General features: G+C 42.1%; 2 protein-coding genes across 2 annotated transcripts in view; both read right to left on the bottom strand.

The window, feature by feature from the left end:
• LOC147321587 (uncharacterized) overlaps positions 1 to 16,922 on the bottom strand; it is a 32,326-nt gene that overhangs the window by 6,837 nt on the left and 8,567 nt on the right. The gene's annotated exons all lie outside the window — the stretch shown is intronic.
• Positions 4,682 to 15,049, bottom strand: LOC147321588 (uncharacterized). Its single transcript, XM_086305720.1, has 4 exons — positions 14,620 to 15,049; positions 11,008 to 11,084; positions 5,617 to 6,213; positions 4,682 to 5,374 (listed from the first exon to the last, which is right to left on the bottom strand). The coding sequence occupies exons 2-4, from the start codon at positions 11,023 to 11,025 to the stop codon at positions 4,814 to 4,816; spliced, it is 1,176 nt and encodes a 391-aa protein (XP_086161846.1). The 5' UTR covers positions 11,026 to 11,084; positions 14,620 to 15,049; the 3' UTR covers positions 4,682 to 4,813.

Genomic DNA, 16,922 nt, shown 5'->3' with positions numbered 1-16,922 from the left:
CTCGTCGTCCCGTATATACTGGACTGTATGTAGCAGAGATGACCGAGGGCTCTCGCGCTCACTTTATAGAACTTTGAAAACCCATCGGTGCAAATTATAAGTTTGTATCATGATGTCTGGTGTTTTTGTGTCTGTTGGTTTGTTTTTATTTTGCAAGTTGGTTATTAGATGCCGCTCCAGCCAGCCAGAGAATCGTCGTCGCCCCGCCCTCTCCCCCCTGTGCCGCAAGCAGCAGGCGCACCTCACAAAGGGAGGGCGCCCTTCCTCTCAGCAAACCGATCGTGCCCTTTTTTTGTTTGCCGATGCCCGTGATGCCGCCCCGGGCAACCGCCCATGTCGCCCGTATCAAAAACCGCTACTGGTTGTATGTACAGTTCATTGTAACCGATGTAACTTTCTATAAAGTGGTTTCAATAAAACAGAAAGGACAAATAAAAAGACAAAATAAACTACTGCATAACTAAATGAGCAAATACAATAATGTAATTTAAAGGAATTTAATAATGTAGATTTCTGTGGCCTAAAGGCATTAATTTTTCCATTATTTTTGCAGAAAAAAGAAAATTTCCCTTGCCAAAAAATTTAACAGGGTTATAATCGGGTGTGTAAGAAAGTGGGGAGGGTTTTCATGGCTTACTATCTATAAAAAATAATAATAATAAAATAAAGATCTGGTTTCTACTATGTAGATTTTCACCAATCACAGGGGTCCCAGAATGTAACCTCTGAGATAATCTAAGGAATACCGTGTGAAAATTGCTTCCATACGTAGTGCTTTGACACATATTAATGTCAGCAGGCTAACGTCTTGATGCATTCCCAATCATCCAGGAAAGTAAATCTCCAAAGGTTGATTCTGTTCATCTGGACGCAGCGTTTTCAGTGGGAGAAACGTTTCGTCATTCATCCAGGTGACTTCTTCAGTCTCAGCTGACTGCAGGTTTTCCCAATCTTATAATGACTATGCATAATGATTGGTTTCAGTCATTATGCAAATGTACTGTTTATAAGATTTGGGGAAACCTGCAGTCAGCTGAGACTGAAGAAGTCACCTGGATGAATGACGAAACGTTTCTCCCACTGAAAACATCCAGATGAACAGAATCAACTTTTGGAGGTCAGCAGGCTAACACACTTTGAATGGTGATACATTTTTCCGTGAGTGTATTTCTGGTGGTTCCAATGCCATAATAGTTCACGCATCAGAAGATCACTGTTTCCACTGAGGAAAGAGACAAATGCCTTTGGATGTGCTTCAGGGAGAGCATCCGGCATTAAAAATAAAAGCTACCCAAAGAAATCTGTGGAACAAGGGAACAGCCAAAAGCAGCTACTGTAGTTTAAGCATGTTAGTGTGGCAATATTAGTACAGCTGAGACTCCCATCCCACCAGGATTTTCTGCTCTCCAGACTTCTCATTTAATGATTATTAAATCAACCTAAGCCTCTCCCACATTCATTACAGTAGTTTGTTTGAACACATTTTAATTGCACGTTTGAAGGAAACCTCATCCTTTTAGCATTGTGGAGTGGAGTGGAGTAGAGAACAGCCAAATCTCCTCCCCTGAATAAACCTCCACCTGTGCCACTGAAAACAGTTAAATTAGTTTGAATCTAAAATCATGACTCCAGCTATTTGTTGTGAGACCAGTTGTTTATTTTCACACCGAACTGTTTAATAACAAGAACTTTACACAGAATTAATCAAATTTAACTAATGCTTTGACAATACAAACTTAAAATCAACAAGCAGAAATTTACAGCTCCTGAACATGTGGATCATAAAACAACGTTTGGACTTCAGGGATACAGTAAATACACTCAAATGAAAGGAGGAGCCAAAAGTAGAAGTTAAATAGAATTTGAATTAACTTTAACAAAAAAAAAGAAGTAATCTGTAATCTTTTAAAATGGTCCTGATGTGTGCTGCTGTTTTTTACTTTTAACAATTCTTTGCTGCAACTGTGAATAGGGCTTTGGAGTTGACGTCACGGGAGGGGGCGTGGCCACGATTTTGGGTTGAGCCGCCATGTTAGTAGGCCAAACAAAGGGCTACAGGAGCAACAGCACATGGAAACATCAGCTATGGCTCGCACTTGCTGTGTTGTCGGTTGCAATGTTATATTGCACGATTGGGAAGGGAATAAGGAATAATCTTTTTATCGTTTCCCCTGCTGGAAGCAACGTGAGGGATCTCATGTATGTTACCAAACGAAGACGTCAGGCTTTGATAGCAGCGGTGAGACGAGCTGATATTGAGTTTTCTGCCATTATTTTTTGTTGATGTGCTCCCGACATTTTCATTTCAGTATGTTCATATTGCTCTTTATAGGCTCAAACATCCTAATGTGTGATCCAGCAGAATTATGTTCTGTTTGTGGAGTAGCTTATCGGTGACAACTCCTCCAGACTAGCAGGTGGAATTTGCCTTTTTTGCGGACGGCTCCTTTTGCCTTTCAGTGCAGGCGGTGTGTTTATGTTCTCATCTAGAGCAATTTTTGGGGCAGCTGCTGAGGAGAAGTCAATGTTATGTGTAACCTCTGGCTGTATCTTGGTCATATAGTCAACCTACTCACAACGTGGAGGCTTAAAAATGGCCAAATCTTGTACCCAACCGTCTGTGAATTAGATGTGCACCTCCAGGGATTTATAATTCCAAAAATGATGCGCTGACTCCACAGACAAGGTACGACAAGGTATTAGGGTAGGACAATGGTGGAAGGTCTCCAGGGTTTCTACTCCACTGCCGTATTTTATACGGGTCCACAACCGATGCATGCTATTGTTTCCAAGTACAGTCTCTTGGCGCCGGGCTCAATCGCTCTCGATACAGTCATTTGACTTTTGAGCTGATTTTAAGCATGGTTCTGGCAGTCGTCCTTCCAACACAGTGTGTTTGTTTTGATTCGTGGCCTTCTCAAATGGCGCCGTGCTCCCACAATGCATTGCGGCATTACGTCAACTCCAAAGCCCTATAGAGATTGACAGACCACATGACTTTCGCGCATTGCATGCCGGTAACTCGTGGCAAAACAATCCAAGTACCGCATCAAATGCAAGCATTTGCAGCACCGCAAAACGTTCATTCTCCGGTTCCAATAAATTCTTGCTTTTTCTTTGCCCCCCAAAAAGGTATGTACAAAACGAAGGAGAACAATGCCGGTCTGTACAAAGACAGACTTCATGAAAAGTCAAAGAAAAGATACGAGGAAAAAAATCAAACCAGTGAAAGTGTTAGATCCTTACGAGCACACAGAGGGACAAAATACGTTAGCGTGCTGCCCAACTTTCACCACGCTCATATTTATAATCATACGGTTCTTGGAGTGAGTGCATACACTCATGAAGTTTAGTAACTTCAGGTCACTGCAACAAGCCCAGGTACAGTTTACCGACGGATGGGTGCAGGACCTTGAAATGCACCGTGTAGAAAGTAAAGACCATCGTACGTATCATAAGTTTACCAGTCTCACAAATCGTCTTCATAAATACACATTCGTTAACCGTTTATTAATAGGACCTTTGAGCTCAACGGTAATTAATTACTAGTGGAAATAATTTCTGGTAGCATTACAGAAATGTAGCAGTGACAATAATACTGTATGCTGTAATCGTACTGGACAATTAGTGATACAAAACAACTGTTTTATCCTGTGAATAAAAGTATATGTTTTTGTCAATGTACCATAATAACAGAAGCGAAACACAATATTGTGTCAGGACAATTCACTATTTATGCACAATAAATAAAGGAGCATAGCGCGACAATTTCTGTTCAGCGCCAGACTTGCTTGTAACCTATATCACCAATTATGTTATGAAAAATGACGCATTAACTACAACAGCAGACTGACCTTTGTGGAAATGCTTGGAGCAGACTAACCTGTGAGCTGGAGGGTTCTGGGACGTTATATTTGATCTTTGAATGGCTGCAATCCAGTCGCGTCTTTGTTACCTCGGAAACATGGCTCGAACAATTTCTCTTCAACGACGTAATCCGATAACAACCGATCTCTTTACCCGTCGGCTTCCCGTGGCTGTCATGCGACCGGCTATTGCAGTTAATAATACAACAGCTTCTTGACATTTTTGTGTTTCTTTTTATCGCTGTGTGACTGATTTTAATTGAAAGCCTGCGTGCGCTAGTACCGCTTGCCACGAGTTCCCAGAATTCTTTGCGGTTTTACCCCTGAGTGACGTCACATTTTCAATCTCTATAAGAATGTGTTCTTTGACTGATTAAATAATGGTTACACTGACTCACTGCTCCACCTTCTGGTACAAACTGGTATTACATGGAAGTACAGCCCAGCACCAGTTTATCTTGAGTTTCTTTTTTCTGGACACAAAGTCACAGCGGTTGTTGTTGCCTCAGAAAAAAAGTTAGATTTGGGGAAAAAAGCAAGAAGTTAAAATGAAATGTAAAAAAAATAATGTTTCTATGCACATCTGCAGTTTAGAAACATACCAGTTTGGTAATATAAAATAAAATGTATTCCTATAACTTTTATATCCTAAGAGAACAAAGATTAAAATGTAACAGGGATAACATTTTAGAATATTAAAATCCCTCAAAGGGAAAAAAAACTTGATGTGCACATCTATACTTGCAACTTCCTAAATAACATCCAGGATTATTCACTGCAGGTCCAGAAATCAGAGCTACCTCATCAGATCCAAGTGTGACATCAGCTGCACTCTCTACAGGAGACTCCATCTGAATTCTGTGGAGCCTGATCTCAAGGTTTTTAAGTCTGACCCTGAAACCAGAAGAGGATCTTTCTGTCTCTTCAGATCCATTGTGATCCAGTGATCACAGTCCTGCATGATCACGCTGATGTTTGCACAGAGCAGATAATGAAGTGAATGTTTTTGCACATTGGTAACAGTGAAACAGTTTATTTACAGCGTGGGATCGTTTGTGTTTGGAGTATGAACTGAGATTCATGAAGCTTTTGTCACACTGGTCACAGCTGAAGTTCTCTTTAACGTGTGTACGTTCATGAAGGTTACGATTACTTGATTGTGAGAAGCTTCTGTCACAGTGTCTGCACTTGTATGGTTTCTCTCCTGTGTGGACTCGTTTATGCTTTCTAAGGTCACATGCAGTGGTGAAGGATGACCCACACTGGTCACAGAGGTGCTTTTTAACCCCACTGTGACAGAGTTCATGTATTTTTAATTCACTCGGTGTGGGGAAGCCTTTCCCACATTCTTTGCAGTGGTTCATTTTATCTCCAGTGTGTCTACGCTGATGTAATTTTAGGCACCGCTGCTGATTGAAAGTTTTTCCACAAAGGTCACAACGAAACGCTTTCCCACCACCACAGCGATGACAGGGTTGAGAACTGGATCCATCTGTGTCGCTCTGCTTCTAAACAAAGACACAAACACAGTGTAAGTCGGGGAATTCCTTCAACATTTTTGCAAGAATTAATAAATAGCACATTAGAATTGATGAACTGCCCAGCACTGCCGTTATATGCAGTATAATCCCTAACAGGCAAACAGTTTATTTTCTAGAATTTTTCAAAACAGTTTCCTGTTCGTCATTTCCTTGTTTTCTTTCTGTCCTGTCAATTAAGGTCAAAATAAATAAACGAGGAAAATACATACCTCACAGTAACTGCACTTGTAGAGTTTCTTTCTGGTGTGGATCTGTTGGTGTTTTTTCAGGAACCGTAGAGTTGTAAAAGCCTTATTACACAGGTCACATTTATAAGGTCTCTCCATAGTGTGTGTAAACAGGTGGTGGTGCAATTCTGTGTCTGTTGCGCACTTTTTGCCGCATTGATCACAGTAGTAATCACCATGTAGAGTGTGAGTGGGTAGTTGTATATTTTGGTATCCTAACTGGCTGAAAGTTTTTCCACACATGTCACAGTCCTCCACCTTAATTCCAGGGTGGGTAACTTGATACATCGTTGAGCTGCTACACTGAGTGAAAACTCTGCCGCACTGATCGCAGCTGAGCGCTTTAACTTTGCAGTGTATGAGTTGGTGTGTTTTTAAGTGTTCAGGCTTAGTAAAAGATTTTCCACACAAGTCACAGCTAAATTGTCTCTCTTCAGTGTGGATGAGTTGATGACATTTCAGGTTAGACTGCCCAATAAACTCCTTCCCACACTCGTCACAGCTGTATGTTTCCTCCGCCTTATTTCTGTGAAGTTTGTCGGCCTCTTGAGAGCACTGACTTCTCTCTCCATGTTGGTCCTGCAGTGACGGAGATACAGAGGCAGTGAGTGAAATGCAGTCCTCAAACAAACTGAACCTCCCTCCATTAACACTTTTGAAGATGCCAACTGCCACTAGAATTTTAGATGATTCCCTAAAATATTTAAATACAGAAACAGTGACTAGATCAAAAGAAAGAGGACAATATGTCTGTGAAGGCTCTCAATCATCCAGGTCATCGTAGTCAAAGGAGCTTGCAAAGAAAAGCGTCTGGACTTCTTTAAGTTTCCTTGAAGACGTTTCACCTCTCATCCGAGAAGCTTCTTCAGTTCTAAGAGTAACTGGTGGAGAGTCCCAGATTTTAAGCCCTATGGGAGTGTTCCCATGGACGCTGTATTGATACTCTATGTAATCACACCTTCACCAAAACCTTGGCTGGTTGTGACCCATGACCTTTTACGATTAGGTAGAGGATCAAAAGGGTGTCCATGGATCTGATTTCACTTTTATCTAACATATATATATTCCACATGGCAGTACCTTTGTCTTCTTACATGAAGATAATAGAGTTAATGATTTGTCCGTCTAAAGCAATGGTTCCCAAACTTTTTTTTTGCTAGGCCCCCCTTTGTTTGACAACACAAATCTTCACAAAAAACAAACAAACAAACAAACAAAAAAAAAACCACATCCTCCAACCACACACACATATTTTGTTTTCAAACTTCATTCATGACTTTCTACAATGGCAGATAGAGACAAAATACTGTTAATCTGACTATCTTCAGGTTTTACACACTCACACATAAACACGCAGTTACTGTCCCTCCGTGTAGAAAGGCAGAAGCGTCACTGTGTCATTATCTTACATGTAGTTGTTTTCAACATAGTTATCAATACATTTTTCAAAAATGCCTCTCTGTGCAAAATGGGTTCAAAACATAAACAACTGTGGGATCCTGTTTGTCCGTGATTTGGACAGGGGGAACAATGATGAAAAAATATTGCCGTAAACAGTTTATTTTGCAACACCACTAAACAAACGATAGTGTAAAATGTTCTTGAAACTCTCAATTTACCTGTCATGAATGAAGACCAGAATAAACAACTAGCCTCTGAAATAATGGTAAAGGAGTTAGAAAATGCCATGAGAAACCTGAAAGCTAATAAATCGCCAGGAAGTCATGAGTTCACATCTGAATTCTACAGGGAGTGCAGAATTATTAGGCAAATTGTATTTTTGAGGAATAATTTTATTATTGAACAACAACCATGTTCTCAATGAACCCAAAAAACTCATTAATATCAAAGCTGAATGTTTTTGGAAGTAGTTTTTAGTTAGTTTTTAGTTTTAGCTATTTTAGGGGGATATCTGTGTGTGCAGGTGACTATTACTGTGCATAATTATTAGGCAACTTAACAAAAAACAAATATATACCCATTTCAATAATTTATTTTTACCAGTGAAACCAATACAACATCTCCACATTCACAAATATACATTTCTGACATTCAAAAACAAAACAAAAACAAATCAGCGACCAATATAGCCACCTTTCTTTGCAAGGACACTCAAAAGCCTGCCATCCATGGATTCTGTCAGTGTTTTGATCTGTTCACCATCAACATTGCGTGCAGCAGCAACCACAGCCTCCCAGACACTGTTCAGAGAGGTGTACTGTTTTCCCTCCTTGTAAATCTCACATTTGATGATGGACCACAGGTTCTCAATGGGGTTCAGATCAGGTGAACAAGGAGGCCATGTCATTAGTTCTTCTTCTTTTATACCCTTTCTTGCAGCCACGCTGTGGAGTACTTGGACGCGTGTGATGGAGCATTGTCCTGCATGAAAATCATGTTTTTCTTGAAGGATGCAGACTTCTTCCTGTACCACTGCTTGAAGAAGGTGTCTTCCAGAAACTGGCAGTAGGACTGGGAGTTGAGCTTGACTCCATCCTCAACCCGAAAAGGCCCCACAAGCTCATCTTTGATGATACCAGCCCAAACCAGTACTCCACCTCCACCTTGCTGGCGTCTGAGTCGGACTGGAGCTCTCTGCCCTTTACCAATCCAGCCACGGGCCCATCCATCTGGCCCATCAAGACTCACTCTCATTTCATCAGTCCATAAAACCTTAGAAAAACCAGTCTTGAGATATTTCTTGGCCCAGTCTTGACGTTTCAGCTTGTGTGTCTTGTTCAGTGGTGGTCGTCTTTCAGCCTTTCTTACCTTGGCCATGTCTCTGAGTATTGCACACCTTGTGCTTTTGGGCACTCCAGTGATGTTGCAGCTCTGAAATATGGCCAAACTGGTGGCAAGTGGCATCTTGGCAGCTGCACGCTTGACTTTTCTCAGTTCATGGGCAGTTATTTTGCTCCTTGGTTTTTCCACACGCTTCTTGCGACCCTGTTGACTATTTTGAATGAAACGCTTGATTGTTCGATGATCACGCTTCAGAAGCTTTGCAATTTTGAGACTGCTGCATCCCTCTGCAAGATATCTCACTATTTTTGACTTTTCTGAGCCTGTCGAGTCCTTCTTTTGACCCATTTTGCCAAAGGAAAGGACATTGCCTAATAATTATGCACACCTGATATAGGGTGTTGATGTCATTAGACCACACCCCTTCTCATTACAGAGATGCACATCACCTAATATGCTTAATTGGTAGTAGGCTTTCAAGCCTATACAGCTTGGAGTAAGACAACATGCATGAAGAGGATGATGTGGACAAAATACTCATTTGCCTAATAATTCTGCACTCCCTGTATGAAGCATTCAAAGAGGATCTTATTCCTATACTGAGAAAAAAACATGCAATCTTCGCCTTCGCTGAGAGCCAAAAGAAGTTTGGCTCTCAGCGAAGGCGGTCGCACTTTCCTCCTCTCCTGCCCTTATCTTCCCTGCTTTGCTTCTTATGTCCTTGTCTTGTCTTGTGTTTTTACTTTTCCTGGAACACTCTCTCACAGTCTGTTTCTAAACCTAAAAGAGGAATTATGGATTTGATCAACTGGTCTCTGAATGCAATTGACACCCCTTTCTCAACGAGAAGTCTGGGCTTGGGTGAGCCTGAGTGCTGAAGATATCTACCTATTTGGAACCATGGTAACAGGGTTCTGGCTGATCGGAGCTGGCTTGGCCCTGACTTATCGAAGAATTAAGAAAGCGGAACCGGCTGTTCAAACCCCCACAAGGCTGCCCGCTGGGATTGGAACGATGGGAGAGGCGTGAGTTTCTCAAAATGGGCTGATTGAGTGCAGCACGGATAAGATCTTGGAGAGGCTACGGCTGCTGTGAATACTTGAATAAGATCTCTGACTGCAGACTGGATACATCTCGGAAGGGCTAGCCCGGAATAACATCTCTGGGCGCAAATTGGATGACATCTCGGGGAGGCACACTGCCGTGGGTTCTCAGAATCGGCTCCTTGAGCACAAGAAATGACAACATCACAGAACGCAAGTATGGCGAAGCTCGCGGCTCTCCAACGGGAGATTGAGAGACCAGTGTTGGACTGTAGAACTGCTTTGAAATTCATATGAGCTGTTCGCACTAAAGTAAAAAGCTCCATTACTTCATGCGGAGACCGGATGCGCTGTCTACACCGGCTCTCTCTCACCCTTTACCCGCCCCTGTTGCTTGTCTTGTGTTTCTATGGTGTATTGATAGTCTTGTGCTTTTGTGCTGAGGTGTTTTTTCTGTTATCAAACTGTTCTCCCACTAGGAGCTCAGTCTGAGTGGAGTTTTTTTCTCCTCCTCTTACCTCATGTTATGTATTTTCGTTGTTTTTTTCCTATCAGCCTACCTTTCTGACGTGTCTCCCCAATGTGATGTTTGTGTGAAGTTGGTCAGAAGGTTCCTTTGTAAGTGCGCATGCGCCATTAGCGTGCTGCCTGCTGTAACCCTAATTTCCTTCGGGATTAATAAAGTATTCTGATTCTGATTCAATTGGGCACTTGAAAAGACACAAATCCCACCTACCTGGAAAGAAGCAATTATATCTCTCATACCGAAGAAGGCCAAGGATAAGAAAGAATGTGGGTCCTAAGGCCAATTTCTGTACTTTATGTAGCTTACTGTATCTATACATCCATTGTGACAAAACGAATGGAAAAAATACTACTAACCTGATACATAATGATCAAGCTGTCTTTATACATAAACGTCAAAGCCAGGGTAACGCAAGACGCACTTTACACATAATGAACTAAATACAACAACATGCAGTTTATTTAAAAACTTATACGGCATATGCTTTCCTATAAGTTACATGGCTGATTTTAACCCTGTATTGCCTAATCGAATCCTAGATAATTTGACTACTTAATTTCTTCCAGTTGCCTTTCTTTGCCCCACTATTTCCTGTACACTGTCTTTCCTTTGACCCATGTGTCCCACTTGTACTGACACTTCTTTTTCTTGCCTTTCTCAATTTTATGCCGATGACATCCAGCTGTGCACGTCTTTAAAGGCTCATCAGATAAATGAGCTTCTAGCCTAGTTGAGGGAATAGTGACGGGCTCTCCAGTAATTGCTTTGTTTTAAACTCTTGCAAGTCTGAGTGTAATGTCTTGTAAAGTAATGCACAGGAATGTGAGATGTGAGAACCACAATGAAAATAACATTACAGAAGAAAATTGTGTATTGGAAAATTTCTTATATTAAGAATTGTGGCTTTAATATAAAACTGATTAACAGAACATGTGTTTCATCTTTACAAGTCTTGTTGCTTGAATTTCAGTAATGCATGTAGGAACAAGGCTAAATCTGGTGCCAGTTATAATGCTAATCACACAGCAGCAGCTGATAAAGTCCACACAGTTTCTTCCTCACCTTTTGTGTTGAATCCATCGTGACTGAGCTGAGTCCAAGTGGCTGAAAATGTTCCTCTGCTGCTCAGCGGTGATCAGCTGGGACACAAAACAGATCTTTATTAGGATTCCACTAGAGCTGCAGCAATTCATCAAGTAACTTGTTCATAAAAAAAAATTGCTTCCATGACTACTTTAACACTGTGGCTCTCAGTTGTCGACATGTAAGCGCTTCGTTGCGGAAATTTAGTGCATTAAATTAAACAAGTCACACTGCTGGAGCGCTGTACAAGCAGGATACTTCATTCACTGGCAGTCTCCTACATGCCTTCACTTCTGCTACATGCAGGGGTCCGCGGGGTTAACATAAGGGCATAACATATGCATAGGACAAGGAAGGGTGTATGTTAGCATACAATGAAAAAATTCTTCTACAGTTTCGTGACTGTTTTACTCATATTTGTGACTAAATACAGACATGCAATGAAACAGATCTACTAGCACATGATAATAAAATTTTACATTAAACCCATGCAGTCCCCACTTTTGAAATAAAGTTTGCAGATGAATTGTTAACTTGGTTTGATAGTGTTTAAATCAGGAGGCTTGCTGAAGGCTGACAACAGCAGCCCTACATTATATGACCGTGATGCCTTTGAACATCAGGGGTGAATCTAAAGGGGGGCGTGGGGTGCATTACACCACATTTGTTTCAGGACTTTAGTAGTGTTAGTATAATTGTATTAAATAATTGCATATTAAAAAAAAGTAAAAATATACACTACTGGTCAGTAATTCCTACAAGTGTTTCAACTTTTCTGGATCATTTCCAGCCCCCTGTGTCTGCATAAAAGCAGTGTTGGAACACACTGTGGTACCATACCCCCACGAGCACCAGCTGAACAGTATTTTACTGCAGAAAGTAGTGTGTTGCAACAAAAATTCCAAGAACAGGGAATCAACAATGGAAGAGAGACAGACCAAGATAAGACTTCAAGCCTTGAGCTAAGAGAAGTACTGCTGGGCCATGAAGCACCGCCATCATTCTCCTAGTTATTAATAATCTCTGGTTCTCTGTCACAGCATGTCTTTGTCATGTCTTTCTCAGTTCCTCACACCAACAGGTCTCTGCAGAAGGCTGCCCCTCTCTGAGCTTGGTTTGCTGGAGATTTCTTCTTGTTAAAAGGGAGTTTTTCCTTTCCACTGTCACCAATGCACTTGCTCATAGGGGTCATCCGGTGTAGGGTCTTTATCTCATAATATAAAACACCTTGAGGCAACTGTTGTTGTGATTTGGTGCTACATAAATAAAATCAAATTGAACGGAACTTCTTCATTCAGCTGAAAATCTTCTGTAAACAAAGTAAAATCAAACCCAACATTCAATCCACAACATGATTAAAAACATTCCTCTTCTCCCAAATCAAGAGCTGCACATTAACTAACCACCACAATATATTTGTCTTATTATACTCTATGCTTTTAAATATTCTGCTCTCAAAGGAGGCGGATGCATCTTTCACCCTCTCCTTATCTTCCCTGCTGCTGCTTCTATATCCTTGTCCGGTCTCGTCTGACTCTAACCCTGAGAGCCTCTCATTCTTGCTCTTGTTCTCTAAAACCTAAAGAAGAAGAACTGTGGATTTGATCAACTGGTCCCTTAATGCAATTGACAATGTATTCTCGATGAGAAGCCTGGGTTCGGGAGAGCCCGAGTGTCCTGGAGGGACGTTCCCTGCCGCATACATGATGGACGGTTGGCAAAAGTGGCACGTTGTGTGCCTAGCAGGACTGTCTATTGAGGACATTGAAGACATCTACCCGTTCAGAACCATGATAACAGGGCTCTTGCTGATTGGAGCTGGCTTGGCCCTGGTTTATCTGAAATGGAAGAAAGCGGTGACTGCTGTTCAAAACCCCACAAGGCTTGCCGCTTTGACCGGAAATGTGGGAAGAGCTGTGAGTGATCAGTCTGTTCTTACTGAACCCAAGATGGGAAAGAGCTTGGAGGAGCTGATGAATCTTAAACGGCAGATACACCTGAAGACCAGTGATGGACGCTAAGAACAACTGTAAAATTGATGCAACCTGTTTGTTCTAAAACAACATATCCATCATTTGTCATGTGGCCACCCCACCACTCCCGACAGCGCCAGCTGAATGCTTGAAGGCCGAGGCTGACAATGCTTGAAGGTTGACGCCAACGAGAACAACAATTCTTCCACGAGATACGATAACGGGAACGAACTGACTCTCCTGCCCGATCCCTCAAGGCCACCCGCGTAGGCTGGGGACTGTTGATCGTCACCTAACAGGTGAAAGGACACTTTCTCAGGCTGAACTCAAGACTGTGTGCGACACGCTCGCACACATTTACAATGATACTGATAAGCCCTCACCATCACCCTCCCTTCCTCGAATCCAACACCTCCTCCCATCAGATGTGGACAGCGGCTCATCAGGACGTGCGGTCGCAAGATTGCAGCATCCCAGATGCAGCTGTGTACATTGGCATACCCCCCATGCTGCTTGTGTTGTGTTTCATAGTGTTATGGTGTGATGATATCTGTGCTTTTAAGTGCTGGAGTTTCTGTCTTCTCCTCATGCTGAGTCCTTTTGGGGAAGTAGGGGCAGAAATTCTTTTTTTCTCCTGATCTGCCCTTCTGTGTTACACATTTCATTATTTTTGCTACCTAGCCTGACCTGTCTCCCCAATATGAAGTTTGTGTATTGTATGAACGGTCGGCAAGGTTTGTCATCTCAGTTGCAGGAAACTGCAACCAACAAACAAAGGCATCCATTCATCAATTAACATTGTTTGCTTTCATCTCTGTTTCGTTAGATTTTGGTAACATCTTCCTGTTCATCACTTTACAGCAGCCACACTCACTACAATGAGACTTTGTAGGAGTTCAGTTCCTCTCATGTGCTCATCCACAGCAGCTGGACATTAAACTTTATTGTAATCCCACAAAGGAAAAATTCACTTGTTGCAGCGGCACAATGGAAAGGAAGGAAAGAGGAACTTGAGATGTATGAGAAAACAATAAAACAAAATACATGAATGATATACATGATGATACATGAAAATGAATGAAGAAGAAAAATTAGCTGTGTTTATGCAGGTGTTCTGAGAAAAGCTGCCGATGAGCCAAAAAACCCTTCAACTCTGAAAAGTCAGCAAAGAATAAGAGAGAGAGAGCTGGCATCAAGGTTAGAGACACTATCTCACAGGAACAAAAGAGAGAGAACACCAGAGGGATTTGCTGCTTATCTCTTTAGAAAACGGGTCCAGGGCCACATGTTCACCTGGAAAATAAAGTTATAGTGACCCTGATACTGCAGCAGATCGCTCTGACTTCCTGTTATCACTTCAAATAGAAACGAGGCTGTAGAGGTTTGGTGCAGGCAGAAAAACAGCTGCAGGGACAATGAAAAGACTTTTCTGCTCCAACTTCTCCCAGCATGCTGAGCTAATGATTAGTTGGTGTTTTTCTCCAAACACTCTCTCACTCTTCTCTCAACGTGTTCACAATAAACTGTGAACAGACACCGAGGAGAGCAGCAGAAGACCTCATTCAGGAGCTAAACTCAACATGAACTGAACTCACAGTAAAGTTAGCTCGGTGCTTACCTTTAGATGAGCCCACAAACCGAGAGAAACTCCGCGATGAAGCTGCAACTCTTTCCAAACACAGGAAACAGATCAGGGAGCAGAGACCCACGTGGTTCACGCTGATCTCAGCTACGATCCAGGAGACAAGGGTGGGCAGATCGATGCAGATATCAGGACGTTGGTAGTGGTTTATGATCGATACTTTAGTTTGTTTCTCTCCTCTAAGTTCAACGCTTTACTCCCGTTTCACGTAAAAACACCTCTCTCTGCTCGGCTCCTCTCCTGCACACACGCACACTCTTTACTAGTGATGGGACGTTCTGTATCGAGGCTTCGGAGCGTGTGTCGAGTAATGGAGGGGGCGTTTCCGCGAAGCGCGTATCGAGGCTTGCTTCATTTATGGGAGGAGCTGAAAATGATGACGTCCGAAGCCTCGCTGCCCGGCTGTACCACGTGACTGGTTCATGAAGTGGTTCGAACTTTGCCGTGAGATATGACAGCGATATAAACCCCTCAGACTTCATTCAAAATGTGGGTGTTTGATGGAGAGTTGCGGTTAGTGAGAGTTTGGAGAGAGTTTGGAGGTTTATGAGAGTGAGGAGAGAAAGTCAGGAGAGAATGGAGCCAGCTAAGAAGAGGAGGATGTCCTCCCCTGTGTGGGAACATTTTGATCTTATTCCTCCCAACAAGGTATGTAAATTTCTACAGAAGATGTATTTTCATAATACTGATGGTGCAATACAATTTATGTTGAGCTGTCTTGACTTTTGTACAAGGTGAAGTGTTTGCTATGTGCCAGGGAGCTGGGATATAACAACTACACCTCATCCATGCTTAGGCACTACAGAGCTTTGCATGAGAATAAGGGGAACACCGATTGTGGAGCAAGACCAGGTGAGCCATCAAATGCAATGATAATATAGCATGCAGTAATGTTACTAAATGATATAACAATATTATACAACTGTAATAAGTTACGTGTGTGATATTTATATTTGTGCTTTATCTTTATTGTCTTTCCTCAGGAGAACAATCTCAAATAGATGAAGACCTGGTCAGCATGGTGATTGAGGACTCACAGCTATTTAGCATTGTGGAGGACAAAGGATTTAAAAGATTTGTTAAATCATTAAATCCCAGCTATGTTCTCCCCACTAAAAAGGTCATAAAAGCAGTGAAAATTTAGTTTTTACAGAATAAAATATGAACAGGCAGGACTGAGGCTCAAAGCCTCAGTGTGTAGCTGTCCATACCTCAACGTTACAAAAGCACAACTACTGTCCACACCCCAACCACACCTCACCTCACAGTAAATGATCATTTCCATTTCAAGCATTTCCAAATAATCATTTTCCATACTGCCACTATAAATATACACAGTATACTGCATCACTACAATATACATGTTTTACACACTCCTTTTGTTGTTGACATTTACAGGCTGTGTGCAAAATGCCACACTCTTCAAATTCATGCCAGCTATTATTTTTACGTCCAGTAGGTGTCCTGCTAGAGCAAATGAAGCTTCATGAAGCTTCGCATTGGGGTGAACCAATTGGATGAAAAGCTTCAGTGCTTCATGGGGCTTCATCTGCCCATCACTACTCTTTGCTGCTCTGCTGTGATTCGTTACTGTGATCACGTGACTGACAGACAGCGAGAAAGAGAAGCGTCTTATGAAGATCTCGAAAAGTTGATTCTGTTCATCTGGACGTAGCGTTTTTAGTGGGAGAAACGTTGATTGATCAACTCTCTGTGAATGGTACTCATGGCCATTGATCATTGGGCTTTGATCAGTGGATCAATGGTCATGAGAATTTGCATAATCATGATTAAGGAACTGACCTCCCAGCCCATTTGTTCCTTCAATGGGCTGGTTTCAGTCATTATGTAAATGTACTGTTTACTGGGGAAACCTGCAGTCAGCTGAGACTGAAGAAGTCACTTGGATGATGATGAAACATTTCTCCCACTGAAAACACTACATCCAGATGAACAGAATCAACTGTTGGAGATGTAATTGATCATACCGAGGTATGATCAATTACGATTATTAATAGTGCCGTCAGCATTAACACATTAACTTTAAGTGCATTTAAAACACGGCAGGGCATGGTGCTTCCTGCCAGAGAGCAGCAGGTCCCCCTCCCGAGAACCCTCAATGTCTACATGCATTTAAAATTGATAGGCAGGCACCGGCACCAGAGGTGAGCACCCTGGTGACACACCTGCACCCCAAGGCCCTGCGTGTGTGGGTGGGTGTGGTGGAGCGGGAAGAGGGAGGCAGTTGGGGATTCAATTCCAATTTTGACCTCCAAGCA

Source organism: Aulonocara sp. 'chitande type north' Nkhata Bay, linkage group LG9, assembly GCF_057382095.1.
Source record: "Aulonocara sp. 'chitande type north' Nkhata Bay isolate Kocher_YH1m ecotype deep benthic linkage group LG9, A_spYH_male_GT1.1, whole genome shotgun sequence".
Classification (NCBI taxonomy): domain Eukaryota; kingdom Metazoa; phylum Chordata; class Actinopteri; order Cichliformes; family Cichlidae; genus Aulonocara; species Aulonocara sp. 'chitande type north' Nkhata Bay.
Note: the sequence above shows the minus strand (reverse complement) of the source record. Positions and strands in the feature narration are given on the sequence as shown.